General features: G+C 52.2%; 12 protein-coding genes across 12 annotated transcripts; 6 read left to right on the top strand and 6 right to left on the bottom strand.

Moving 5' to 3' along the window:
• Positions 1-305: 305 nt before the first annotated feature.
• NECHADRAFT_63983 (uncharacterized protein) lies at positions 306-1,464 on the top strand. Its single transcript, XM_003040010.1, has 5 exons — positions 306-468; positions 551-591; positions 641-901; positions 952-1,086; positions 1,139-1,464. Exons 1-5 carry the CDS (start codon positions 390-392, stop codon positions 1,352-1,354), a joined length of 732 nt encoding a protein of 243 aa, XP_003040056.1. The 5' UTR covers positions 306-389; the 3' UTR covers positions 1,355-1,464.
• On the bottom strand, positions 1,432-2,601 carry NECHADRAFT_63982 (uncharacterized protein). Its single transcript, XM_003039810.1, has 5 exons — positions 2,444-2,601; positions 2,160-2,261; positions 2,025-2,110; positions 1,889-1,979; positions 1,432-1,838 (listed from the first exon to the last, which is right to left on the bottom strand). The coding sequence occupies exons 2-5, from the start codon at positions 2,221-2,223 to the stop codon at positions 1,552-1,554; spliced, it is 528 nt and encodes a 175-aa protein (XP_003039856.1). The 5' UTR covers positions 2,224-2,261; positions 2,444-2,601; the 3' UTR covers positions 1,432-1,551.
• A 306-nt stretch (positions 2,602-2,907) lies between these two features.
• On the top strand, positions 2,908-5,740 carry NECHADRAFT_63979 (uncharacterized protein; the record flags this gene model as incomplete). The annotated part of the gene is made up of 5 exons (XM_003040009.1): positions 2,908-3,090; positions 3,140-3,155; positions 3,208-3,489; positions 3,539-3,606; positions 3,689-5,740. 5 exons carry the CDS (start codon positions 2,908-2,910, stop codon positions 5,612-5,614), a joined length of 2,475 nt encoding a protein of 824 aa, XP_003040055.1. The 3' UTR covers positions 5,615-5,740.
• A 48-nt stretch (positions 5,741-5,788) lies between these two features.
• On the bottom strand, positions 5,789-6,571 carry NECHADRAFT_85708 (uncharacterized protein; the record flags this gene model as incomplete). The annotated part of the gene is made up of 4 exons (XM_003039809.1): positions 5,789-6,106; positions 6,153-6,188; positions 6,239-6,335; positions 6,417-6,571. The coding sequence occupies 4 exons, from the start codon at positions 6,569-6,571 to the stop codon at positions 5,789-5,791; spliced, it is 606 nt and encodes a 201-aa protein (XP_003039855.1).
• A 521-nt stretch (positions 6,572-7,092) lies between these two features.
• On the bottom strand, positions 7,093-7,549 carry NECHADRAFT_50001 (uncharacterized protein; the record flags this gene model as incomplete). The annotated part of the gene is made up of 3 exons (XM_003039808.1): positions 7,093-7,242; positions 7,297-7,444; positions 7,503-7,549. 3 exons carry the CDS (start codon positions 7,547-7,549, stop codon positions 7,093-7,095), a joined length of 345 nt encoding a protein of 114 aa, XP_003039854.1.
• Positions 7,550-7,778: 229 nt separating this feature from the next.
• Positions 7,779-9,009, top strand: NECHADRAFT_72245 (uncharacterized protein). The gene is made up of 4 exons (XM_003040008.1): positions 7,779-7,972; positions 8,045-8,171; positions 8,228-8,536; positions 8,584-9,009. Exons 1-4 carry the CDS (start codon positions 7,915-7,917, stop codon positions 8,693-8,695), a joined length of 606 nt encoding a protein of 201 aa, XP_003040054.1. The 5' UTR covers positions 7,779-7,914; the 3' UTR covers positions 8,696-9,009.
• A 39-nt stretch (positions 9,010-9,048) lies between these two features.
• On the bottom strand, positions 9,049-11,160 carry NECHADRAFT_85705 (uncharacterized protein; the record flags this gene model as incomplete). The annotated part of the gene is made up of 3 exons (XM_003039807.1): positions 9,049-10,709; positions 10,762-10,840; positions 10,891-11,160. 3 exons carry the CDS (start codon positions 11,158-11,160, stop codon positions 9,049-9,051), a joined length of 2,010 nt encoding a protein of 669 aa, XP_003039853.1.
• A 278-nt stretch (positions 11,161-11,438) lies between these two features.
• Positions 11,439-12,023, top strand: NECHADRAFT_96720 (uncharacterized protein; the record flags this gene model as incomplete). The annotated part of the gene is made up of 3 exons (XM_003040007.1): positions 11,439-11,640; positions 11,698-11,928; positions 11,959-12,023. The coding sequence occupies 3 exons, from the start codon at positions 11,439-11,441 to the stop codon at positions 12,021-12,023; spliced, it is 498 nt and encodes a 165-aa protein (XP_003040053.1).
• Positions 12,024-12,038: 15 nt separating this feature from the next.
• NECHADRAFT_50100 (uncharacterized protein) lies at positions 12,039-13,196 on the bottom strand (the record flags this gene model as incomplete). Its single annotated transcript, XM_003039806.1, has 3 exons — positions 12,039-12,707; positions 12,756-13,081; positions 13,133-13,196. The coding sequence occupies 3 exons, from the start codon at positions 13,194-13,196 to the stop codon at positions 12,039-12,041; spliced, it is 1,059 nt and encodes a 352-aa protein (XP_003039852.1).
• A 567-nt stretch (positions 13,197-13,763) lies between these two features.
• NECHADRAFT_63972 (uncharacterized protein) lies at positions 13,764-18,565 on the top strand. The gene is made up of 3 exons (XM_003040006.1): positions 13,764-13,966; positions 14,014-16,922; positions 17,094-18,565. Exons 1-3 carry the CDS (start codon positions 13,779-13,781, stop codon positions 18,455-18,457), a joined length of 4,461 nt encoding a protein of 1,486 aa, XP_003040052.1. The 5' UTR covers positions 13,764-13,778; the 3' UTR covers positions 18,458-18,565.
• Positions 18,566-19,624: 1,059 nt separating this feature from the next.
• Positions 19,625-21,332, bottom strand: NECHADRAFT_50494 (uncharacterized protein; the record flags this gene model as incomplete). The annotated part of the gene is made up of 2 exons (XM_003039805.1): positions 19,625-21,159; positions 21,284-21,332. The coding sequence occupies 2 exons, from the start codon at positions 21,330-21,332 to the stop codon at positions 19,625-19,627; spliced, it is 1,584 nt and encodes a 527-aa protein (XP_003039851.1).
• A 2,513-nt stretch (positions 21,333-23,845) lies between these two features.
• On the top strand, positions 23,846-25,268 carry NECHADRAFT_49896 (uncharacterized protein; the record flags this gene model as incomplete). Its single annotated transcript, XM_003040005.1, has 5 exons — positions 23,846-23,896; positions 23,969-23,989; positions 24,044-24,115; positions 24,201-25,007; positions 25,068-25,268. 5 exons carry the CDS (start codon positions 23,846-23,848, stop codon positions 25,266-25,268), a joined length of 1,152 nt encoding a protein of 383 aa, XP_003040051.1.
• Positions 25,269-25,465: the final 197 nt, after the last annotated feature.

The following is a 25,465-nucleotide window of genomic DNA, read 5'->3' as shown; positions in this document are numbered from 1 at the left end:
TGTGATTACGGCGTATTGCGTTACTGGATAGATATACACAGGTGACTGATTAATCAAGTTGATGTTTACTACTCTGGGCTGACCTGCCTTGGTGACATGAGTGAATATTGGAAATGTAACAAGATTAAAATGTATCTGGACTGTTGTGTTCTCATCTCCTATCATGATCTTCCTTGGGTGGTTGAGGATGAGTGGCTGTATGGTGTTGTGGCGCCCATGTCAAGCCACATATGCGACACCAAAATTTCCCCTCCGCCTCGTCAAGATCATCAGCCTCGCCATCCAACAAAACAACCCACCCACCAAAACCCTCCAGCGCGCAACCACAACCCCTCCCCGGAAGACGAAAGACCATAAAATTGAACCCGAGGTAAACAAATAGACCCAAGATGCGGCTGACGGCCGACCTGATCCGGGATTCCCTATCCTATCTCAACCCTCTCAAGGAGCGGGAGCTTGATCTTCGAGGTGCGTTTTTGAAAAGGGCAGATGCTACACTTTTGATCCCAGGAGCGCAGAGTTGATACATTCGTCTTTGCGGCGTGAACAGGACACCGGATCCCCGCGATTGAGAACCTGGGTGTCGCTGGCGTACGTGTTTTCCACTCTCCAACACTTGGTGTAGAGCTGACCGTGCTAGCCTCACGACGCCATCGACTTCACCGACAATGACATTCAAGTCTTGGGAAACTTTCCCCTGTCGCCCCGTATAACGACTCTCCTCCTCGCAAGGAACCGCGTCTCGAGCATTCAGCCTTCCCTCGCAAAGGCCATTCCCAACCTCAAGAACCTGGTGCTGTCCTCGAATAACATCGCCGAGCTTGCGGACCTGGATGCGCTGGCTGGATTCCCGCGCCTGACGCACCTTGTGCTAGTAGACAACCCAGCTTCCAAGAAGGAGGTGAGTTTGGTACATTGTTGGTATGGCTGGCGCGTACTGACGTGTAGTAGAACTACCGATACTGGGTGCTCTGGAGATGCCCCTCGGTGCGATTCCTGGATCACGAAAAGGTCAAGGAGGCGGAACGGGAGAAGGCGCGGGAGCTGTTTGGAACTGAGGAAGAGCCCACCGCTCTGGCTTCAAAGGTACGCAACCAACATTGCCGTCCTACGAATTGAATACTAACGACGGACATAGATCATGGGAATCAAGACCACCAACTTCACTACCTCGGCCGATGGCTCAGAAGCCCCGTCTAAGCTATCGCGGATAAAGCTCACCGACGCCGAGAAGAAGAGATTACAGGAGCGTATCAAGAAGGCCACAAGCCTGCAGGAGATTATCGCGCTGGAGAAGGAGTTGAACGAGGGACGTCTGCCCTCTGGCATCCATGGAGATGCCATGGAAGAGTGATATACCACGGCCGCATGGTTTCTGGGGGAAGGGACATGGAAAAAAGGCAATGGAATTACATGAGCCAGGCTTTCAATAGCTGTTGCAACATCGGTGTTTGAGGCTGTATTATCAACTTCTTTTGCTCCTCTAGTGTACATGACGTGATATCAAAGCTACGACTTGCATGCTTCACTCAAGTCCATGACCGTCCGGAACTATCCAGACATGGTCACGTCGCCGTCACGGTTCGCCCCGGCCGCCTGTCTCATCTCAAGCTCGAGCTGCTCGTTTGGATCGCCCTGCTTCGAGTCGGCGCGCGGACGACCAGTACCGTTGACGAGGGTCTTGCTGGCGCCGTTGGCGATAGGGGCCTGGGCGACATTCTCACCGCGCAGACGGGCCTGTGTCGCTTTGGAGGCGGCCTTGATGTTCTTGTAGGTGACTGTCTTGGGGACGATGTCTTCGAGGAACTCGAGGTTGTCCTGGTGTGAGACGGCGTTTGCTGGGGGTGTTAGCTATGCGAACTGTATAGGAAAGGTAGAGGCGGCTTACCAACGTCCTTGTATTGAATGTTTCGACGGGGCTTCCGATCAAGCTTTGCCTGAGTGTGTGATTCCTCGGCGAGATGTTGAACAAACATTTCCTATCAACAGTGAGACGAGCACCAGCTGGAGTAAGTGAAACGCACAGCAGCGAGGGTTATCACAAAAGCAGCATTGTTGGAGCAAATGCCAATGTCGGGGTCTTGGGCAATTATCTTCTTTACCCTCGACACTGTGGCCATGTCAGTTGTGGCTGGTGAAGGATGGGGGATGAAACTTACGTGGTAGTTGGGTCTGACCTGTCGGCTCCTTTCGAGGAGGGATGGCTGTGGTATTGTAGGGCATGTTTGAAGAGGAATCTGGATGAGGAGAGAGTAATGAGACTGGGAGAGTTAGTGATGCCCTGAGATGACTGAGGAAGAACTTGGTAGGGGGTTGAGAGGGTGAGATCAAGGTGTAAACCCGTGATCGGGAAAGACAGGTAAATAAATGCACACAGCATGAATGACAAAGACGGAATGAGAAAAGTAATCGAAAAGACCGAAGCCTGTATTGCGAGACGTACCTTGTCTGCTCAAACTTGAGCGGACTATCAGGGCCTATCTTGCACTTGGGTACCTGTCAAGTCTCGATCACAATATTGCAATATCTCTGCAGAATTAAAACTGAGAAGATTATGAAAAAGCTTGAGGTCGTAAGAAAACTGCATGAAATGCCGAATCCTTATCCTGGATAAAGTTGAAGTTACTCTCAGAAGCTCGGGGTCAAGTCGCGGAAGCGAACGCGATGCTGCAAGCACTAAACGCGACCTACGCTGTGGCTGAAGCGTCCAATCCCAGCCACGTCTCAGCCTTCAGACCACATGCTGGCGCTGGCGCATTACGACACTCAACCTACAACGTAGACTCGAATCCATGAGAGAAGCCAGCCTCGCTCTCGTCCAACGTATTTCCGCGACCCGATACCCTCGTTCACCCGGCGCGAGCTCGAAACCGCTTCTCTAGACACCATGATCCCTTCGCCGAAGCCATGAACGTGCGAGCATCATCCTTCAGCCTGGCGCCTCCTTCTGCTGGGTTGGAGAGGCGTCCCTCGGTCGTCTCTCGTCTGTCCTCGGCCTTTTCCAATGCTGAGAATGGCGATTTTGGAGGCGCGGCCCCTACGGGTGCGGCATTGATAGAGGAGGAGATTGCCGAGATTAAGAGATATGAAGTAAGCTCCATGCGCAGGTGGACTGGTGACCCTGTATTAACTTGTATAGGACTTTACCACGATAGGTATGCGAATCGCGAAACGAGCCCCGGACCGAGTACTGATATGGACCGATAGATTGGGTACAGGATGCTGCGCGAGAACAGGCAAAGCGCAAGTCGAGGAGGAAACAAGCTGTTGGCCTGTACGACAAAGGCCAGCCGGGTTGGCGATATCAGCTCTGGAAGAGCTATGATGCGGCGCAGGCCTGGATCGTGGTCACCATCATTGGTGTGGCGATTGGCCTGAATGCGGCACTGCTCAACATCATTACCGAGTGGCTCTCGGACGTCAAGATGGGATACTGCGAGACGGGCTTCTACCTGAACGAGAACTTTTGTTGTTGGGGAGAGGAGAATGGTGAGTCTGCGTTGGCCGGAGAGATTGTCTGATACTAACAGCGCGATAGGTTGTGAGCAATGGCACAGGTGGACTGGTTTTGAGCCGCTCAACTATTTCCTCTACTTTGTCTTTGGAGTAGGCTCAGCGTCCCCCCTTAGACTTTCATATCTGACCTTGCTAGACCTTCTTCGCCTTTGTCGCAGGTACATTGGTCAAGTCCTTTGCGCCCTACGCAGCTGGCTCTGGAATTTCCGAGATCAAGTGCATCATTGCCGGGTTCGTCATGAAGGGTTTCCTCGGTTGGTGGACTCTGATCATCAAGTCCATCTGCCTACCCCTGGCTATCGCGTCCGGCTTGTCAGTCGGTAAGGAGGGTCCCAGTGTGCACTATGCTGTGTGCACTGGAAATGTCATCTCCAGGTTGTTCGACAAGTATAAGCGAAACGCCTCCAAGACGAGGGAGTTTCTGAGTGCTTCTGCCGCTGCGGGTGTTGCTGTTGCTTTTGGCAGTCCTATCGGAGGCGTGCTCTTCTCACTCGAGGAGATGTCGAATCACTTTCCACTCAAGACGTTATGGCGTAGCTACTTCTGCGCTCTGGTTGCGACAGCCGTCCTCGCCGCCATGAACCCTTTCAGAACAGGACAGCTGGTCATGTTCCAAGTCGAGTACAAAAACGACTGGCACTTTTTCGAGCTGGTCTTTTACGTCTTGATCGGCATCTTCGGAGGTCTCTACGGAGCCTTTGTGATCAAGTGGAATCTGAGGGTTCAGTCGTTCCGCAAGAAGTACTTGAAGGAGTATGCTGTTCTCGAAGCCACCCTCTTGGCAGCAGGTACTGCCATTATTGCGTATCCCAACGCTTTCTTAAGGATCGACATGACGGAGAGCATGGAGATTCTCTTTTCTGAGTGTGGGCAGACCGAGACGTATCATGGGCTTTGTGACCCTGATAGACGATACTGGAACATGGTATCTTTGATCCTCGCTACTATCCTGCGAGTCTTTCTCGTCATCCTGTCTTATGGATGCAAGGTCCCTGCTGGAATCTTTGTGCCTTCGATGGCGATCGGTGCATCATTTGGAAGAACTGTGGGCATAATCGTCCAGCTCTTCTACGAAGCGAACCCTACCAGCGTCTTTTTCTCCGCATGCAAGCCCGATGAGCCTTGCATTACCCCGGGTACATACGCCCTGCTTGGAGCTGCAGCCGCGCTCAGTGGCATCATGCACATTACCGTATCGGTCGTTGTCATCATGTTTGAGCTGACGGGTGCTCTAAACTACATCCTGCCCACCATGATTGTTGTCGGCGTCACCAAGGCTGTCAGCGAGCTTTTTGGCAAGGGAGGAATTGCTGATCGCATGATTTGGTTCAGCGGGTTTCCTTTCCTAGACAACAAGGAGGAACACAATTTTGGTGTTCCTGTTTCTCAGGTTATGAGAACTTCTGTTGTTTCTATGCCGGTTCACGGACTTACTCTAGGAGAGGTTCAGCGGCGACTTGCAGATGATCGATATCAGGGCTTTCCTGTTGTGGAGGACAACAACAGCAAAGTCCTCGTTGGATATATCGGCAGCACTGAGCTGCGGTATGCCATCGACAGAATGAGTCGAGTGAGCCCGTTGTCCGAGACTGCCAAGTGCGTTTTTGCGCCGTCAGCTATAAACCACTCAATGTCGTCAGTATCAGTAGGAACCATGAACGGCGATTCTTCTACATCCTCGACGCTGGATTTCAGCCGCTACGTGGACTCGACACCAGTTACAGCTCATCCAAGACTTCCCCTCGAAACCGTCATGGAGCTCTTCCGCAAGATCGGCCCTCGAGTCATCCTCATTGAGTACCACGGCCAACTCACCGGCCTTGTAACCGTCAAGGACTGTCTCCGATACCAATTCAAGGTTGAAGCAGCCGAGAACCCCAAGGATGACCACCGCATCAACGAAGGACAGGAACAGCTCTGGAACCTGCTGCGGCGAGCGGGTAACTGGGTTTCCGGCAAGGTTTCCAAGTTCTCTGGCGGGAGGATCCGCCTCAGCTCACTGGACGAAGATCGTCCGGTTGCAAGAGGTAGTGGGCAGATCTTGGACGGAGATGAAGAGGTTGGTGATGAGGGTGTTGAGCTGGAGAGCCGACGGTAGTACGAGTTATTGAATCTGGGTCATGTAGTATAGTAGACGGAAGCGCGGGTGATGCGCTGGCGTTGGAAGGATGTTTGATCTGTTACTTTGAATCTACTGAGCGTCATCTCGACGACTTGTGCATACATACTGTTACAGTTGGCCAACTCGGTCCTTGAGTGAATAGTGAACCATCTATCGTGACCTTTCATCAGATAGCCTGCCCAGGTCAATGATATCCTCGTCATCATTCTTCCTGCCATCCTCTTCCTCTGGAACAGGAGCATACGCAGGTCCCTCAGCAGCAGCATCCTTGGCCCCGTCCTTTCTACCCACGATGACATTGCCGGCGACGAGAAGAGCAGCACCAGCCCACCACAGAGGGGGCAAAGCCTCTGAGAAGATGAGGGCACCGAGAAGGGCCGTGACCATGAAGTTGGTCGAAGTGTTCATGATGGAGACCTGCGTGGTGGATGTGCCACGGGCAAGTGCCTTTGTGAAGAGCGTCCACATCTACAATGTGTAAGTTAGGTTTCATGAAGCTAGAAGGGTAACTTACTACGCCGTTGAAGGTGAGGTTGAGTGCGAAGAAGAGCTACAATTATCAGTACAAAGGCTCATCAAGATGGGGAGACAGTAACTTACACCTCGAACGACATATTCAACAATATGCTCAACAGAAGAAAGACCAACGAGTTGAGCAATCCAGTTGGACAAGGTAGTGGTAAGCTCCGTGGTTGTCCTAGAGTCCTGCTCAGCATAGTCCATAAATACCAACTCAATGTCCAACCAGGAACATCAAATAAGCCAGTTGTACACATACAGCTTGGCAAAGACGCCATTGAAAGCAGCACAAGCACCGCTCGCAACAGCAAAGAACATCCACCCGCTGGCTAAAGTCATCTCGTCTCCTGGAGGACTTTCTTTAGAAGCCGTCTCTGAGGCTGTAGTAGCTGGTTTCTGGCGTTTGCGGAGCATGGTTGAATAGATGTCGGAGGCTTCGGATGTATGAGGATGGATAGCATAGCCCCCCTGATGAGACTTGACTTCTAATAGGCGCCCTTGAGTGAGGGAGAGCCCCCTGTGGATTTAGTGGGGGAGACCGCTGTGGCTGCCCCCCCTTGTTGAGCGGTCGGGTTTGGCGCCAGCCTCATCATGAACGAGAATCTGGGGAAAGGTCAACAGTTGCGTCATGTCACAAGTAAAAAAGCCGTTGAAGAATCAAAGCAAGGTTTTTCAATTTTTCAATACAAGCTGTGCAAAGTCCATCTTAGTCCCTTTGCCCAAATAAATAAGAGGTTCGTCGTCACTTTAAAAAGAGGTTGCCTAGCTTGAACCATACCCTCATATCCTGTATCTCTGTGTAGTAAAAAGAGTAATGATAACCACCTTTCCCGTACGCCGCCCAATGCAAACAAAACAATTCTCGGCAAGGTGTCTTTTTCCCAATCTATAGCCGGTGTGTGTGTGTCTTCGTCGTTCCGTCACGCCTTGTCCGATCATGTACCCTCAGGCTTCTTGGCGTTGCAACTAACAATCTTGACCTTGTTGGCGGTGACGGCTTGACCTCCAGTGTCCATCTTGAATGTGACATTCTTGATGAGGAATGTCCAGACTTCGTCGCAGAATCGGTACGTGTCGAGGCTCCCCTGCGCGCGCTCGTTAGTCTTGCTCTGCGAACACTGCTATTGTCGCTAACCCACCTTAAACTGGAGTCGCGCCTTGACGTTCTTCTGGAGCGCTTCCGTGATGGCCTGGTCAAAGTTGCCCAGGATCTTCATGGCTAGCTGAGGGTTGATGCGCTCATCGCTGATGAGGTCGTCGAGCGTGTCGGTCAAAGCGAGGCCGATGCTGCAAGGCAAGTTAGTCTAGCTGTCGCAAAGCAGCGCATGGCAACTTGGCGCCGTACCTGCTTCGACGGTACAGCTCATAGAATGATTGCGCGCCTGTAGCCATCTTGTATAATCGTCTTTCGGAGCGTGAATTCGGTCGTGGGCGTAAAAGGTAATTTCGTCGATTGTTTATGCAAAGGACGAGTTCCTAAGGCTTGGTCCGTCTGCCTATATCTCGAGAGGGGGGTGTGAGCGAGGCGCATGACTAAGCCGTCAGCCTCGCATCATGTGACGTCGGTCCCGTTTAATTCCAGCTGCCTGCTGGGACACGCATCGCCTCGCCATCGCGGACTGGATCCCCAAGCAAGCTCAAGGTACCTCTTACAGGAGCTCAAGCTCGAAAAAAGCCACCTTCGACCGCCCCGACGCCCGCCCATCGCCAACGAAAATCATCGGATCCGTCGAAACAACAGCAAAGAGTCCGCCGCGATGAGTCTCTACTATGGATTGGGCGGCATTGGGTCCTTTGTGACCGTCGTCGGATTGTGTACGCGGACCCTCTAGGGATAGGATACTATCGAGATCAAATGAAAGCTGACCCATTGGTTCCCGTGTCTAGACATGCTCTTCACCGGTAGCGGCGAGTCCTTCGATGTCGGCGCGTTCCTCGAGTCCGTTTCGCCTTATGCCTGGGCCAGTCTGGGTATCTGTCTCTGCATCGGCCTGTCTGTCGTCGGCGCCGCATGGTGCGTACATCATCATCAACATAGATACAAGGAGGAGTCGCTCTAACAAGCTATAGGGGCATTTTCATTACAGGATCATCGATTCTCGGCGGAGGTGTCAAGGCGCCGCGCATCCGAACCAAGAACTTGATCTCCATCATCTTTTGCGAAGTCGTCGCCATCTACGGCGTCATCATGGCCATCGTCTTCTCCGCCAAGGTCGAGGCTGTCTCGGGCGCCGAGCTTTACTCTGCCAACTCATACTACACCGGATATGCCCTGTTCTGGTCCGGCCTGACAGTCGGCATGTGCAACCTCGTGTGCGGTGTTGCCGTTGGTATCAACGGTAGCGGTGCTGCTCTTGCTGATGCTGCCGACCCCTCGCTGTATGTTTCCCAGTTTCAAAATACCGCCCCCTACTAACAAGTTTCAGCTTCGTCAAGATCCTAGTCATCGAGATTTTCTCCTCAGTGCTCGGCCTGTTTGGTCTCATCATCGGTCTCCTGGTTTCCGGAAAGGCGTACCCCTTCGGCAAGGCCAACTAAACAATTACACAACCTCTCCCCTACCTAACTAGACATGGACAAAGTCCGGCGGCGCTCGCAGCCGGCAATCGATTTTTCGTGTTCCAGCAAGAGATGGAGCGCATGCATGCATTGCGCCAATAATATTTGGTCTGGCGTTTGGAAGATTGGCTCGGGTGGACGTATTTTGGCTGTACCAGTATCTGTACCCTTGGAGGCGGAAGTGTACATCACGAGGTGGGATTTCTCAAGTTATACAAAATTAGGGCCTTGTTCAGGCAATTATGCCTTAGATGCTTTGATCTGATCAATTACAAGTTCTCATGACATTGGATAGTTGATTTCACCGGCTTATCGCCGCAAAGCGTTGCTTTCTACGCCCCGTGGACGGAGTTGAGCAGTAGCACATCCACCTTAGACCCCTTTTCAAGCGTTCCCTTTCCGCTTGGCAGACAAACCAGAGCGTTGGCTGATCTCAGGCTGCCAACCTTGGAGCTACGCTGGCCGCCGGTGCTGGTCGCTGAGAGGAGACCATCTCTGCCTACCGTCACAACTGCTCGGTGATACTCTGGTCGAGGATCAAGCGGGAAGTCATGGGAGACAATGGCAGGGACCTTTGGAAGACCGACTGGTGAAACACCAGATAGCTTGTGAAGAGATGGTAGTACAAAAAGGTGGAAAGTGACGAGGGCCGAGGCCGGGTTGCCAGGGAGTGAGAAGATGACCTTGGACACGCGTTGGCCTGTATTGTCCTTGACCGGAACCGTGGCAAATGTTGTTGGCTTGCCTGGCTTCATAGCCACGCGTCCGAAGTGAATCGTGCCGCCGAGAGCACGCTCAATCGTGGGCTTGAGAAGATCAAGCTCGCCCATGGAGACGCCGCCAGTTGTGATAAGCATGTCTGCTCGTCGGAGGCCATCGCGGAGCGTCTCCTCCAGAGATCCAGACTTATCTCTGGCGATGCCAAGGTCTATGACATCGAATCCCCATTCCTTCACGGCGGACATGAGGGTTATGCGGTTCGTGTCGCGGACTTCGCCAAGCTTCAACTCCCCTGGACGGTTGTACTCAACAATCTCATCACCCGTCGACAAGACACCCACCACAGGTCGGCGATAGACCTTGGCCTCTGACACACCTACAGAGGCAAGGAGACCAATCTCACCGCCAACACCGCTGATAGTCTCGCCCTTGTTGAGGATGACGGTACCCTCTTTGACGTCACTGCCGACTTCGCGGACATTTTCTCCCTCTTTGATGCCTTCGACCTGTATCTCGACCTCTTTCTCCTCCTTGCCGTCCTCTGACATTGTCTTGAGGATCGTATCTTCCACCATGATGACAGTAGTAGCGCCAGGGGGTAAAGGTGCTCCAGTGGTGATTCTGGCAAGTTCGCCTTCCTTGAGAACACCGACTTCTCCGGGGGCAGCATGAGATACTGCTGTGACGGGGAAGACGCCTTTGAGTTCGCCATCTTTAGGGGCTACGACGGCGTAGCCATCCACGATGCTGGCGCGGAAACCAGGAACATTCTCCTTTGCTTTCACATCCTCAGCCAGGACCGAGTTGATGACTGACTGGTCGACTTGTGCCGTGATTATCTCTGGCTCAGGGGTGTTCTTTGAGATGACCTCGAGAGCTTCGTCCACTGGGAGCATACGATAGGGAGATTCTCGATATCGACGTGACGGGCCCAGGGTAGGGTCATTCGACAGAGCAGACTCTGGTTTTGTGTGTCTGACGAGGTTTCCGTGACCATGACCGTGCCCATGACCATGGCCGTGGTGATGGCATCCGTGACTGTGGCTGGCAGCAGGTTGGGGCTTTCCACCTGATAAACCTGCATCTGACTCTAGTTTCTTAACTCCCCCAGCATGGAGAGATCTCGAGTTGGCCCCTGACGCCTGGAGGCAAGCATGAGGAAGAGTCTTGACGATGGCCTGGAGATTCTCCCTGGCACCCTTGGGAGAGCCAGGTAAGGTGACAATGATGGTCTGGTTACGGACGCCAGCCACTGGGCGTGACATCATTGCAACTAAAGCTTGATCAGTTTCGAATTAGAATATGAGATTCAGCATTCAACTTACAGGGCGTCACGGCAAGAGATGCAGCCAACATTCCGTGGACTAGACCTGGAGCTTGCTTGTGCAGCAAGGGCGTAACTGCCTATCCAAAGTATGAGCATACAAACTCTCTTAAAAGCTGTAGAGTCTTACCTCTGGAGTGCCATCCCCCGTTGCAAAGCCCGTCCCACCCGTAGTGATGACGAGGTTGATAGCGTCTGGCCCATCCGTCCAGGCCATTATCCGAGACTGAATCGCCCGAATATCATCCGTGACAATTGCAGTCTCGTGAACCTCCCACTTCCCCTCACCCTCATCTTTTAAGACCTGGCTGAGGATCGGGCCTGAAGCGTCTGTGGATGGATCCAGGGCCGCCGTGGTTGAGACGATGAGGATGGCGGCCTTTAGGGGACCAGAAGCCATGATGACGGCAGTTGAGGTACCAAAGTACAACTTCCTCTTAGCAATGCGTATATATCTTCAAATGATCAAAAATGCCTGAGATGAAAGGTTGCGAGTGATGACTTGATCGGCCATGATCAAGATGGATGGCGGGGGAAGCTCCCCCAATCTGGCTGAGCGGCCCCACTGGCCCGGGATAAGTGGATCCACCACCGAAGCCAGCTTAGCACGGATTGGATCTCAAAGATTCTCAGTCTTCAACCTCCAACTTCATCACAGCTCGACGCGCCTCAGCAACCATGGTGCGCATAAAAGAACGATATCTTCTTGTCAACATCATATACGCGCCTGATCCTGCGAAACCTAATCTTCCGGATCTCGTGGTGCGGCATCAGCCTACCATTGAGAAACTCACGCCTCAGGCTTTGCTCAAGGGGATTAGGACTGAGATCGCGTCGTTGTTTGGCGACTATGGATCTGGAGCATTGGGCAATATTTCAGGTGAGATATGATATTCAAGATGTCCAAATTGGCGTGTTATGCTCATGTGTACCCAAGTGAAATATCTGTCTCTGGCTACATCTACCTTTATCCTCAGATGCTCGAGAGCCCACTACCAGATGCTCTGGTCTGCCTTGACCTTTATGGATCACGTCCCTGTCAGGGACGGCAGACCATGCATATTTCGCGTCGTACGAGTCAGTGGAACCATCCGCAAGGCTGAGGAAGAAGCCATTCGCCAAGCAAAGAAGCTCATTCTCGCGGCAAAAGAGGAACCCGGCACAAAAAGTTCCCTAACCAGCGCGCTTGAGAGCCAAGAAGAAATGGTCCTCGACATCACTGACGACTCTGGCGACGAGTCCATGGACGACGCAGATGGTTGAACGGGTATCATTTCTTTATTTCTTCCTAACTACCTTGATCCCACTGTCTGCCGGCACCGACATGTCCCCAAAGTCAGGGTCAAAGGTGCCTGCTTGAGGCGGTGGCATGGATTGTTCAATCTCCATGGCCTGTTCCTCCTGGATGCGAGCCTGCTCTTCTTCAGCCTCGCGCTCCATCCGGTCATATTCCACCTTTTGATCGATCCAGCGCTCCTGGATATCCTGCACCTCCAGCATGGACGTCTCGTTCCTCATTGCAACCGCCCAGACAGTATCGTTGGCACCTTCAGCACCACCAAAGACATATCCACCAGCACGATCAATAACTCGGAGAATATGCATCATGCTCTTCTTGTTCTCGACGGCCAACACTTCGTACCGCACGAGGCCATAGCTCTCAATCAGATTCCCGATCGCCTCGTTGAGCTTGCCAAACTTTTCGCTTCTTAGCGCTGGGGATTCAGCCTCGAGATGGGGTGTCAGATATGTTAGGTCGTCGACGTCGGTATAGTAATCGAGGTTGAAGGGTAGATCCTCGTATTCGGAGACTTTGTCGATCTTGGAGAGGATGTTGACGTGTGGCATGTCCATCTGGATCATGGCTCGCAAAGAGAGGAGGACGTTGGAGACGTATAGCGAGGGTTGCGTTAGGCAGAAGGAATCAGAGAGGTGGACAGAGACGAGCTATAGACTGTTAGCTGGAGATGTTTAGGAGCAGTAGGGGAAACCAACTCTGAAGCCAATCTTCTGGAGCTTGTAGAAGATGTTGCGCAACGAGTTGTGGTGCGTATAGAGTTCCACCTGTCCTGGGCAGTCGAATAGAATATAGTCCTCGCCCAACTCCTTCAATCCTTCTTCTAGCCACTCAAAATTATGTTCCAGTTCCTCTAGAGCATACAGGATACCGCCGTTAGGTCCAAGTTTATCATCCTTCATAATCTCTTCGAGCTTAATCAGATTGCGAATATCAAGCGCCGCAGGGTAGTTGGTATGGTCGTTGGCCGGATCGAGGTTCACAACGGAGCACGCACGCCCAATGGCGCCAAGAAACTGGTGCACTTGTATTGATTAGCACAATATATAGAGGCTTGATATTAGGTCCAACTCACTGCCATCGCAGTAGGTACTCTTTCCAGAGCCGGGGCTACCGAGGACGAGTTGCGCAAAGGGCATCTGGAAAGTTGTCGCGGGGATATCGGGATCAAGAGCACATGGTCAAGCGAGACGCCGTTACAGAAAAAAGATAAGCTGGAACAAGCAAACAGACTATCACCGCTTGTATCAGCTAGTCCAACTCAAACAGCTCGATCTTCAAGAAAACGTGGTGTAGTATCGCAACGCAGCTAAAAAAGAATCGAGAATGACGGCACAGCAGCCCCTCCAGGCGGCACATGGGCAAATTCAGTGGCCCAGTGGGGTGGCCGGTCAAACCTCGGCCGTCGAGCTTCCCCTGGAGCTCCGCACTCTGCTCCACTGGAATCACAAGCTAAAAAAGCTGCGCTCTGAGACAGCAGCCACTGATTTTTCCCTTGTTCATAATAAAACCTCTTCGCCTCTCCAATCTCCCTCCCCCCCTTCTCTTCCGCCCCTCCTCTCCGCCTACACGGCTCTCTCCAGGATGCTACACTATGATGCGCAGCAGACTCATCTTCAGCCATGGCATCTGATCCGTCAAATGCCGCCCGCGTGGCCGGCCTCGTCTCGGAGAGCGTCTCCAACGCCCTCGGCAGCTCTGCGCCCTCTGCTGTGAGCGCTATGCCCGCCGCAGCCGCCCATGAGTCCTACAGTTGGCTAGGCCTCTTTGGATGGCTGATCTGGTCCATCTTCCACATCGTCTCGACCATCCTCTACTGGGTGATCCGGATCGCAACGATTAATTTTCCTTCCTTCCTGTACCACTTGTTCTCTACAAGCTGGACAGTCACCATGAACGCGACTACGCTGTATGTTGCACTGCGCGCTTCAAGATGCACGTCGCTAATCCCAACAGCATGTTCATCATGGCGGGCCTCGTCTCGGCGGTGAGCTGGGTCGTCAGGTATCGCATCCTCAACATGTACTCGCGTCTGCCTCCCGAGCCGCAACGCAAGGAGCCAGAGATCGACCTATTTCCGGATACCCACGAAGGTGGCACCAAGTCGGGTTTGGCCAATTACTTAGACGAGTTCTTGAGTGCCATCAAGATCTTTGGTTACCTTGAGCGACCAGTCTTCCACGAGTTGACTAGGAGCATGCAAACGAGGAAACTCATTGCCGGCGAAACCATCAACCTGGAAGAGGAGAAGGGCTTCTGCATCGTCGTCGACGGACTGGTTGAGATTTTTGTCAAGTCGGGTCGAAGTCCTCGTGCAGCTGCCGCGTCTAGAGGACGTCTTGACCTAGACTCTTCTGATGAAGATGATGTCCCTCCTGGTCAGCAGACCTACCAACTTCTTACAGAAGTTCGCAATGGTGCCCCAATGTCATCGCTCTTCTCTATCATGTCTCTGTTCACAGAGGATGTTAGACTACGTCCAAACGATGACGACGACGACGATGTGCATCCTGCAAAGAGCAGTGGGCTGAGACACCCAAGCTTCTCGAAGGAGAATGTGTCTCGTGTCCCATCGGATGCCCACATCTCCATGCCGAGCTCCCCTCAGGAGGATGACATGGATCCCGAGGCAAAGAAGCACAGTGGGCGCGGTACTCCCAACCTGGACAACATTGTCAACGCCAGAATACCACCCATGTCTCTGGACGGGTCTACTCCCCCTCCTGGAAGACCACCTATGCCTACAAGGGCAACCTCGAGCTCAGCTCACCCAGACATCATCGCTCGGGCGACTGTTGATACAACCATCGCGATTATTCCTGCAAGCGCTTTTCGGAGGCTTATCAAGATCTACCCAAAGGCCACTTCGCATATTGTTCATGTCATTCTCTCGAGATTCCAGAGAGTCACTCTCTCCCAAGCCTTCAACTACCTGGGTCTCACCAGTGAAGTGCTGCAGACGGAGAAGAGCATGATCAAGTACACAATGTGTCAGCTCCCCAACATTTTGCGGGGTGATGCTCTGGAACGGTTGAAGGAAAAATTCAATCGCGAACGGGAACGCACAGGAGAGGGAGAGGAGACCAAGGGCATCGCTCTACACAATTCTGGTGCATCTCGCCGACGAAGGTCTAGTACGACTCTTCGAAAGGAGGCTGTACTACAGTCGATGACGAAGCAACGACCGGCTTCGGTCATTGCTAGTAACATTGTCCCGCTTCGTGAACGGGCTTCACCCCATACACCGAGTCCTGGTGACCTATTGGCGAATATTCAACTCGCCCGTGGTGGCGGCCGTTTCCCTCCTGATCAGCGATCAGTTTCGGGTGCGACAATGAGACGGCAAGGGACCAACCCCTTGGATGACCGATTCTTCAATGATCCGTTTGACTCGAGAAGACATGCTCGCATGACTATTGATCCGCGAGAGTCAGTTGACGAGGACAATCTCTTCCGAGCTTCTATTCTGGAGTGCATGTTCAAGACGCTTGGTTTGGGCTCAAACGGAAGTGGATCTCGAGAACCGGAATCGATGGAGGGCTCTCCCAGGCTTGTCTCGCTGGACCAACGCCGATCAAAGAACTTGTACTCTCACAACAATGCCTTTGGATTCATGGGCCCTTATGATGGTTCTGCGGACGGGGAAACCGAGTCGGTGACATCTAGCGGGATGGCTCTTCATGCGCCAGTCAACGCTCAAGTCCTGGCTCACGACATGAGAGACGAGGTTGAAATTGTCTTCTTCCCCAAAGGCTCCGTTCTCGTGGAGCAAGGGGAGAGAAATCCGGGCCTTTACTATGTTGTTGATGGTTTCTTGGATATTGGTACAACCAGTGATGACGACCCACACAACATCTTGCAGTCCAACGGCATGGGCTCATTCCAGCCGGACCCCTCGTCGCCAGATCCATCCGAGATGGGATCATTCCCCAATCTAGCGAGGACGGAGGCTGCACGAGACCGAGTTGAAAGCCAGAATCAAGCTCCAGCAAAGCACCGTCGGAGCGTTGCTCTCGTCAAGCCCGGTGGCCTGGCTGGCTACATTGGAAGCGTGTCCTCATACAGGTCCTTCATCGATGTCGTTGCGAAGACCGATGTGTATGTTGGGTTCCTCCCCCGTGCTTCTCTGGAGCGAATCGTGGATCGGTATCCAATCGTTCTTTTGACGATGGCCAAGAGACTGACAAACATTTTGCCACGTCTCATCCTGCATATCGACTTTGCTCTGGAATGGGTTCAAGTCAATGCGGGACAAGTCCTCTTCCATGAAGGAGACGAAAGTGAAGCCATTTACATCGTCCTCAATGGCCGCCTTCGTCTTGTTCAAGATCGAAAGGGCGGCGGAGTGACTGTCCGGGCTGAATTTGGACAGGGAGATAGTGTTGGCGAGCTCGAGGTGCTCACGGAAACTGCTCGTCCTGGGACTCTGCACGCCATCCGAGACACGGAGCTGGTGAAATTCCCCCGAACCCTGTTCAACAGCCTGGCGCAGGAGCATCCAAACATCACCATCAAGATTTCCAAGATCATTGCGTCCCGGATGAGGACAGTGATTGATGACACAGCCAAGTTCGCCAACAAGGATGCTGGTGCCGGACCGAGCACGTTGATGCGCAAGTCGACGATGAACCTTCGCACAGTTGCCATCTTGCCCGTGACAGCGGGCGTGCCAGTTGTCGAGTTCGGGAACCGCCTGATGAACGCCCTCGCACAGGTTGGCCCTGCAAACGGAGCCACGTCTCTGAACCATGCCGCCATTCTCAACCACCTGGGCAAGCATGCCTTCAACAGGATGGGCAAGCTGAAGCTCGCCCAATATCTCGCAGACCTGGAAGAGAAGTACGGTCTGGTTGTCTATGTCGCAGGTAAGCTCATCTCCTTTCATTTGTGTTCACCTATTATGATGAGAAATTTCACATCCCAGAGGCAAAGCCGATGCTGGTCATTTATACTCTAATTTTTTCCTGAATATGTTATTCTACACAACATTTCTTGCAATGCTTGTCGAGGCTTTCACTAACATGTCGGTCTCCTAGATACCAATGTCAACTCGCCGTGGACCCAGACTTGCATCACTCAAGCTGACAGCATCTTGCTTGTTGGACTTGCTGAGGGTTCCCCAGCCATTGGCGAGTATGAGCGCTTCATGCTTGGAATGAAGTCTACGGCCCGAAAATTGCTAGTATTGCTGCACGCTGAGCGATACTCGCGTCCTGGCCTGACCAGGTCTTGGCTTCAAAACCGCATGTGGATCAATGGTGGCCACTACCACATCCAGATGGCCTTCAGGACAAATGAGATGCCTGTGCATCCTCCTTCCAAGAGGTTGGGTCAGGCACTCAAGGAACGTGTCCAGGTGTTGCAGGCGGAAATTCAAAAGTACACCTCTAGAAAGGTGCACCACACGCCATACTACTCCCCGGACACGACCTTCAAGGGCGACTTTCATCGATTGGCTCGGCGACTCTGCGGCAAGTCTATTGGACTTGTGCTTGGCGGAGGCGGCGCACGAGGAATCACACAGATTGGCATCATCAGAGCCATGGAAGAAGCTGGTATCCCCATTGATTTGGTTGGTGGTACTTCGATTGGTGCCTTTGTCGGAGCTCTGTATGCACGACATGCAGACGTGGTGCCCATGTTTGGATTTGCCAAGAAGTTTGCTGGGCGCATGGCCAGTCTCTGGCGGTTCGCTCTGGATCTTACCTATCCGTCAGCATCCTACACGACAGGGCACGAGTTCAATCGTGGTATCTTCAAGGCATTTGGCGACACGCAGATTGAAGACTTTTGGCTTGAATACTACTGCAACACGACCAACATCAGTAAGAGCAGGGCCGAGTTCCACACAAGCGGATACGCATGGAGGTATATCCGAGCGTCCATGTCTCTGGCGGGCTTACTTCCCCCGTTGTGTGATGAAGGCAGCATGCTGCTTGATGGTGGTTATGTTGACAACCTGACTGTTTCACACATGAAAGGTCTGGGAGTGGACATTATCTTTGCTATCGACGTTGGAGCACTGGATGATGACACGCCACAGACGTATGGAGACTCCCTTTCTGGAGCATGGGCATTTGTCAACCGATGGAATCCATTCTCGTCACACCCCAACCCTCCAACCTTGGCAGAGATTCAGGCGCGGCTAGCGTATGTCTCAAGCGTGGATGCCCTGGAGCGAGCCAAGGCGATGGCAGGATGCATCTACATGCGACCACCGATCGATGACTACGGGACCCTCGATTTCCACAAGTTTGACGAACTGTCTTCATTGGGATACAAGTATGGACAAGAGTTTTTGCAGAAGATGAGGGATCAGGGAGTTTTGCCATTGGTAGAAGAAACGGAAGCCAAGAAGGCATTGAGACGGACTATGGCACCTAGACGAGCGAGTATTTGATTGCGTTTACTTGAACTGTTAAGAGTCAAAGTACAAGAGCAAGCATAGACACCCTCGGTGATAGATATGCCATTAGATTGACGTTGAATACAAACGAGTTGACGTCTTACAACATGTGTCCCATAAAAAAAAGGAAGCAAGTCTCGTGGATCTTGTGTCGTGGGCAACTGAGACTCTTGGCATGCGGGATGACGATGTTCCAAGTCCTGATGGTGGCCAAGGTCGGGTGACATCATGAAGCATGGATGAGGCTTCGAGTTGGACCCTGGAGCGTCACACCAACTGGCGTCAGCCATGGCCCAACTGTCACTGGTGACAGGCACAGCCAAGGATTTAATTGGAGATGATGAAGAAGCATAGCCTTGAGTGACATGAGGTAGCCCTGCTCGTTTGCGGGGGCGGCAAGAAGTTTATAATGACGACTTGGAACCCTTCTTGATATGTGAGGGGGATAGATCGAAGTTGAACAAAAACGCGGCTGGGATCGATTTATTGTCGCAGATGAGAGGCAATATGATATGCATTGACGTTGTCTGATCGGGACACTTGCATACATACGGAATACATATATCGACTTGCTTCACTTGTCAACTACACAACTACTACCAACCATATCTCTCATTCTCAGCATCGCATCTATAAAGCACCAGATCCACATCTACAAAACCACACGTAATGGCGAGAAGACGAGACACAGCCTCGGAACCTCCCCGAAACCATCACCACCACTCTTCAAGACAACAACCACCTCCCCACCGCCAACGTCCCATCCAGCAAAAAGAATGCGGCTTCGACTGGACGCCGGGCATCGTACTCACTCTGCTGGGCGCTCTGACGCTTTTCAACTACGATTTCGACAGATATAAAAAGAAGCATGACGGGCGTGAGAGGGGTGATAATGACCGGGGGAGGAGGAGATACAGATCAAGGAGTAGACGTGGGAGTGAGGATGATTATTATGACTATGGAAGAGGGAGGAGATTCTCTCGATGAATTTCATGATTATATGGGCATGATGAATTACGCAGCAACAGACAGTATTAGCAAGGAATGTATTGTCAAATTACTATTGAGACAACAATAAAGAATATCAAGGACAGAACAGTTTTGTGTACACCATCTTGTCCACCTCATCCCAGGATATATATACCAAACTCCAATACCCATCTACGCCTTGGTCGCCTGAGCCTTGGCCCTATTGACAAGGGGAGTCTCGGTCTTGTTGGCAATCTGAACATCCGCCGTCCCGTTGGTCACGGCCTTCTTGAGCACCCGACTCTCTGCCTGCTCGACCAGAACCTCAAACACTCGCTGGACGTGCTCCTCCTCGACCTTTGCCACACCTGTGCACACGCGGATGGCAAACTTGCGGTTGATGACTGTCGCTGTGAGGAAGAATTCGCCGTCTGCATTGATTTTCTCGTATACGGCTTCGGTGCGCTCGTTGATCTCCTCTTCGGTTGAGCCGTTGATGCGTAGAGTGACTAATCCGAAGCGTGCCTTTGTGAATACAGTAAAGAGATCTGGTCGAGATTCGATCTTGGCTTGAAGAGACTCTCCCAGTTCAACACCATGACGAACATGAGCCTGAAGACCCTTGACGCCAAAGCTTCGGAGCACAAACCAAAGCTTGAGAGAGCGGAATCGACGACCCAGGGGAATCTGCCAGTCACGATAGTCGGTGACGAGCTCATCGTCGCTGAACTGGTTGCGGAGGTAAGGGGGCTTGATGCTCAGGGCCTGGATGAGCCAGGCGCGGCGACGGACCCAAACGGCGGAGCAGTCGAAGGTGGTGAGCATCCACTTGTGTGGGTTGAAGCTGAAGGAGTGGAAGGAAGAGAAGGCCTTGGCGAGATGCTTGTTCTCGTCGAGGAGGAGGGCGGTTCCTGCGTAGGCGGCATCGACGTGGACCCAGATCTCGTTGGGGGTGTCAAAGATGGGCTTGAGAGCTTCAACTACAGCCTCAAAGTCGTCAACGGCACACACGTCGGTAGATCCAAGGGTTGTGGTGATGTAGAACGGATGCAGGCCCAGAGCGCGAAGGTCAGAAATAGTAGTCTCGAGAGCGACACGGGTCATGGAGAAGCCATCCTCCTCAAAGACGGGAACAGTAGCGAAGCGAACTCCGAGGATCTGAGCAGCCTTCTTGGTGCTAGAGTGAGTACCCGAGCTGCCAACAGCAACAAGCTTGCTCCTAAACTCCCACGTGGCCTCCTCCTTCTCATCCGTGTCGTCGGGGAGGTGAGCAGTAACGGCAGCGAGGTACTTTTCACGAGCAGCCACCATGTTTGTGAGAATAGCCTCACTGGCACTGCCGTGAATGACACCACCGCCATGAGTAGATCCTCCACTCAAAAAACACTCTGGAAGACCAAGGGCCTGAGCAAGCCAATCCATGACAATAGTCTCGAGCTCAGTAACAGCCGGACTACAAATCCAGTTGAAGTGAGCGCCATTGAAAGCATTGGAGTAGAGCTCAGCTAGAGCTGCGGGATAACTGCTCGAGCAGGGAAAAAAGGCCATGAAGCGAGGACTGGCCCAGTGGGTGATGCCGGGGAATATCTTGGTCTCGATGTCGTGATGGATATCGGCCCACGGCTCACCATCTTGAGGCGGCGCAGAGGGGAGAAGAGGCCGGAGGTATCCAGGCTTCACATCGGAGACGACGCGATGAGAGGCGACGTTTTCATCCCAGTCGATGACTTTTGAAGTCAGTGAATATGATCTTTGTGAAGTTGAAGTTGAGAATTGGTGGTGTGGAAAAGATTCCGAATTCCGAGTGCGGGGGAGGGGCAACTTTTCAAAAGCATCATGACATTGACTTACTCTCATCGATGGCCGCCTTGGCCACTTGTCGAAACTCTTGAGCGTCCATGATTTATGAAGTTGATCTCGTTATTGCTGTCCCTGTAAAAGAGTGTTGTCGTTGTTGTTATGGAATATCTGAGAGGAACACAGCTGCCCTTTTATTCTTAGTCCAGCTGAAGAAAAAAAAAAGACTCCACCACCCTCTGCGCAAATCGACCGAGGTCGCAGAATGACGGAACTGCACCATTTTCTCCGCGTGTGGCGTGTGGGAGACAATATCGCGAGTAAAGAACAATATGATGAGACTCAGAGGGGTTAGAGAACAATACTGAAGCCCGGATAACACCACCGCACTGTTGTCATGATGGTCAACGCACCCGCCATCATCACTCGGAACCAGGTCATGATGAGAGGACCGATGGCTAGCCGCCGCGCGTTAAAATGCACGCATGTCAAAAAACATGGAGACTTTCGACGCCCTTAAGTAGACATTCATCCAATGATGCCCTGTCCCGGATATACGGACAATCGGGCTTGTCAACGTCCGCCGCCACCCAAGATTTGGAACTAGCGAAAGTCCGAAGTGCCGTAGCTTGCACTCCAAGAACAATAGAAACTTGATCGAGGCCCCTTGCAGGTTTGCTTCGAGCTTATTTTGTTCCATGGCTCATATAGAAGTTAAACAGTGTTTACGTTTAGTTCTGGTTATTCACAACGTAGATGAGTATACTGGTATATTAAGAATGTCCTTAACTGTCGCATTTAAAAGTTGAGCCTCGAAGGATAGTAGATGGTTACATCTGCAGCGTATCCAATCTTCACACAATACGAAAATTGAAGCGCCTGCAAAGACAGTCCAAGGGGCCGGGTCACGTAATTAGAACTATCACGGCGAGACAGCCTTAGTAGGGTTACCTCCAAGGCATCAGTCCTGTCTACATCCTCGTACAGTGTCTAGCCTCAAGCACAGTAGAACCTAGACAACTCGGAAGTCAAAGAGGCTGAACTCCCAATACGAGGCTATACGTAAATCCCACCGCCTTTTCCCCAAAAAGACATGTTGGTGGCAAGCCAAGATACAGCCCCTGCATCGAGGCGTTGTTTGCCTTTGGGAGCTACACGGCAAAGCCCGTCAGCTCTGTGAAACATAGACTCTGATTGAACGGACTCAATGACTTGAAACTTGTACAACCTGTCAGCCCCATGGTCTTGATGAGCGGCTGAAGAACAATGAGTATGCCGGGGCCAAGAGGAGATCTAACCGACAATCATCATCAGCCTCTCTCCTTGGGTCAGTATCCTTGTGGGCCAATGACGATGGCTCATTCTCGGAATATATTTCCGACTCGCTCCTAAGCTAGAGGCAACTTTAGTGAATAGTGAGGCGACTAGTTGTTGCATTTCACGAGTAGTTATGTGTGTCGTTGGAAGGGCGCACACGCAATGAACCTCGTGTATGTCTCCAAAAGATTAACTAAATGTATCACATCTCCTAACAAGATGCTCTAGTAACGAGATCTATCGGCACGGTATATGCTCGGCAAATACGCCATCAGCTACCCTGCCAATGATTATCACGACATCAACTTATCAGTATCAACACAGATTCGGCATGACCATTTCTGCAAGGTTCGGTCCAGATTCTAGATTTTGACAAGCCAGCGTATGTATTATTAGAACGAGCCTTGCCAGTTTCAACTACCGGCAGCCGCATCTACCGTACTCATGCCAAGCCAGAAAGCTGGTCAAGGTTCTCTACTCTATTTCCCCACATGTTGGTCAAGACGTAATGACCTTGCTGCTCTCAATTGAGATTCAATGTCAAAAAGATGGACATCTCGACTGTTTATGAAATACAAAAGTAAGTCTGCTTTTCTCACACGATAGCACACGACTGATGAGTCGACGTTCTTGTTGGATGATTCGTCGATCGACAAGGCTGGATCGCTGGCGTAATTCGCGGGCCGCAGCCCATACAATTCAGCAGCCAGCCTTATTTAGATCCTCTCATTATACAGCAAGTAATTTTCCGTGGAAATCCCCTTTCCCTAGACTGTCATCAGCTTCAAAATCACTGATGGTGTTAACTTCAGTAAGAGATTCGTCGCCCTCGGCGATGTCGCAGTCGCATTCGCATCCCCAAACTCTGTGCGTATGATGAACTCGTTAGGTTTCGGAATGTCCGTCAGAATGACCTAATTCTCTATGCTTCTTTTCATGCTCGAGATATACACATCTCGATATTTCCTCGGCCTGTGACATTATCCACACATTGCGGAATGGAGCAAACGCTTACAGATGTCGACACAATCTACAGAGTAGCGCCCTGATAGAATCGAATGAGATCATATCCATCCATATTGCCTTTATGTGGTCCTACTCTGTACATCTGAATTGAATCCCTCTCCGATCTCGGCAGGTGGGGGCGGGGGTGAGGGGAAGATTCCCCGACTTCGCTCTGCTATATATCTTATCAAACATATTCTTCAATCCCCTCTCTTCCTTTTCCAATCTCCCTTCCTACGACATCCCTCATTGCTTATTGGTTAGAACGAACTCCGACGGACAAGTATTGCAACCATGGCGGAACATAACATTGTCGTTTTTGCAGGCGACCACTGCGGCCCAGAGGTAATTGACTACCCCCGAGCTTTCCCACCCTTAACTCTAGACGGAGAGAGGCTGACTTTGGTCAATCGACAGGTTGTTGCTGAGGCAATCAAGGTACGAGTCGAGTATTCGCGAACTGCAATTGAGCACGTCTGACGCAGCATTCAGGTTATCAAGACGGTCGAGGAGCTGCGCCCGAGTGCTGGCAAATTCAAGCTGCAGGATCTCCTGCTCGGAGGGGTAAGTCGTCCCCCGATGACGGATCACACGGGCCCAAAGACATCCACGAGAGAAGTCTCTTGCTAACCTCGGCGTTTCTCCTCAGTGCTCCATCGACCAGACCGGCTCCCCCCTCACAGACGAAGCCCTCGCCGCCGCCAAAGCCGCCGACGCAGTGCTCCTTGGTGCCATTGGCGGCCCCAAATGGGGCACCGGCGCCGTCCGCCCGGAGCAGGGCCTCCTAAAGCTACGCAGTGAGATGGCCGCCTATGGAAATCTCCGTCCCTGCTTCTTCGCGTCCGACGCCCTCGTCGAGGCCTCCCCCCTGAAGGAGTCCATCTGCCGCGGCACCGACATGATGCTAGTCCGAGAGTTGACCTCGGGCCTTTATTTCGGAGAGCGAAAAGAATACGATGGTGTTAATGCGTTTGACACTGCTGTTTACACGAAACCAGAAATCGAGCGTATCGCGCGGATGGGCGGTTACCTGGCTAAGAAGAGGGGAGACTCGCGGGTTATCTCGCTGGACAAGGCAAACGTGTTGGCGACAAGCAGACTCTGGCGTTCTGTCGTTGACGAGGTCTTTAAAAACGAGTTCCCTGAGCTCAAGGTTGAGCATCAACTTATTGACAGCGCGGCCATGATTATGGTCAAGAACCCGACGCAGCTGAATGGCGTCATGATTGCGCCCAACTTGGCAGGTGATATTCTCAGCGACGAGGCGAGCGCCATAGCTGGAAGCATCGGGCTCCTCCCGAGCGCGAGTCTCTGCGGGATTCCCAGCTCTCCAGTGTCTGGTATCTATGAACCAATTCATGGTAAGACTTCTATCCTGTTCGAGCCCTCATGTAGACATCAGTTGCTAACGCAGATGACAGGTAGCGCGCCGGACATTTCAGGGAAGGGGATTGTCGTGAGTCAAGACCCCGTTGTGTATCCATTCGCTGAAGTACAGAGCTGACATGATTTCCAGAATCCCATTGGCACCATCCTTTCTGTGGCCATGATGTTCCGATACTCTCTGAATCTCACCCACGAGGCTAAACTCGTCGAGGACGCGGTCCGCGCCGCCATCGACGCCGGGTTGCGAACCAAGGACATGGGCGGCAGCACGGGCACCGCAGAAGCAGGAGATGCCATCGTTGCTGAGCTGGTCAAGATTCTCAAGGCGTGAGATGTCTCACGCGAAAAGCAGAATATACAGAGAAATTGAAACGGGAAAATAGGGGTGAAGGGATGTAAGATTTGAAGAAAATAGTGGCTGGAAAGCAAAATGAGCCGAGAACAGAAGCGGTTGACAGAAACGTGGTTGAGAAGAGTTAAGTTTATTAGCACTGGCGAGGAAATAGAAGTGACCAGTCAGGAACCGAG

Source organism: Fusarium vanettenii, assembly GCF_000151355.1.
Source record: "Fusarium vanettenii 77-13-4 chromosome 10 genomic scaffold NECHAsca_82_chr10_2_0, whole genome shotgun sequence".
In the NCBI taxonomy this organism is placed as follows: domain Eukaryota; kingdom Fungi; phylum Ascomycota; class Sordariomycetes; order Hypocreales; family Nectriaceae; genus Fusarium; species Fusarium vanettenii.
Note: the sequence above shows the minus strand (reverse complement) of the source record. Positions and strands in the feature narration are given on the sequence as shown.

Excerpts from the sequence above, each read along its gene's own strand:
- NECHADRAFT_63983 (XM_003040010.1), top strand. The coding sequence starts at position 390 with ATGCGGCTGACGGCCGACCTGATCCGGGATTCCCTATCCTATCTCAAC. Across the intron at positions 469-550 it reads GCGGGAGCTTGATCTTCGAG|GACACCGGATCCCCGCGATT; the intron begins GTGCGTTTTTGA and ends CGGCGTGAACAG. Across the intron at positions 592-640 it reads AGAACCTGGGTGTCGCTGGC|CCTCACGACGCCATCGACTT; the intron begins GTACGTGTTTTC and ends TGACCGTGCTAG.
- NECHADRAFT_63982 (XM_003039810.1), bottom strand. The coding sequence starts at position 2,223 with ATGCCCTACAATACCACAGCCATCCCTCCTCGAAAGGAGCCGACAGGT. Across the intron at positions 2,111-2,159 it reads AGGTCAGACCCAACTACCAC|TGTCGAGGGTAAAGAAGATA; the intron begins GTAAGTTTCATC and ends ACATGGCCACAG. Across the intron at positions 1,839-1,888 it reads CATTCAATACAAGGACGTTG|CAAACGCCGTCTCACACCAG; the intron begins GTAAGCCGCCTC and ends TAACACCCCCAG.
- NECHADRAFT_72245 (XM_003040008.1), top strand. The coding sequence starts at position 7,915 with ATGAGTCTCTACTATGGATTGGGCGGCATTGGGTCCTTTGTGACCGTC. Across the intron at positions 8,172-8,227 it reads TCTGTCGTCGGCGCCGCATG|GGGCATTTTCATTACAGGAT; the intron begins GTGCGTACATCA and ends AACAAGCTATAG. Across the intron at positions 8,537-8,583 it reads GATGCTGCCGACCCCTCGCT|CTTCGTCAAGATCCTAGTCA; the intron begins GTATGTTTCCCA and ends AACAAGTTTCAG.
- NECHADRAFT_63972 (XM_003040006.1), top strand. The coding sequence starts at position 13,779 with ATGCCCGCCGCAGCCGCCCATGAGTCCTACAGTTGGCTAGGCCTCTTT. Across the intron at positions 13,967-14,013 it reads ACCATGAACGCGACTACGCT|CATGTTCATCATGGCGGGCC; the intron begins GTATGTTGCACT and ends TAATCCCAACAG. Across the intron at positions 16,923-17,093 it reads TCTGGTTGTCTATGTCGCAG|ATACCAATGTCAACTCGCCG; the intron begins GTAAGCTCATCT and ends TCGGTCTCCTAG.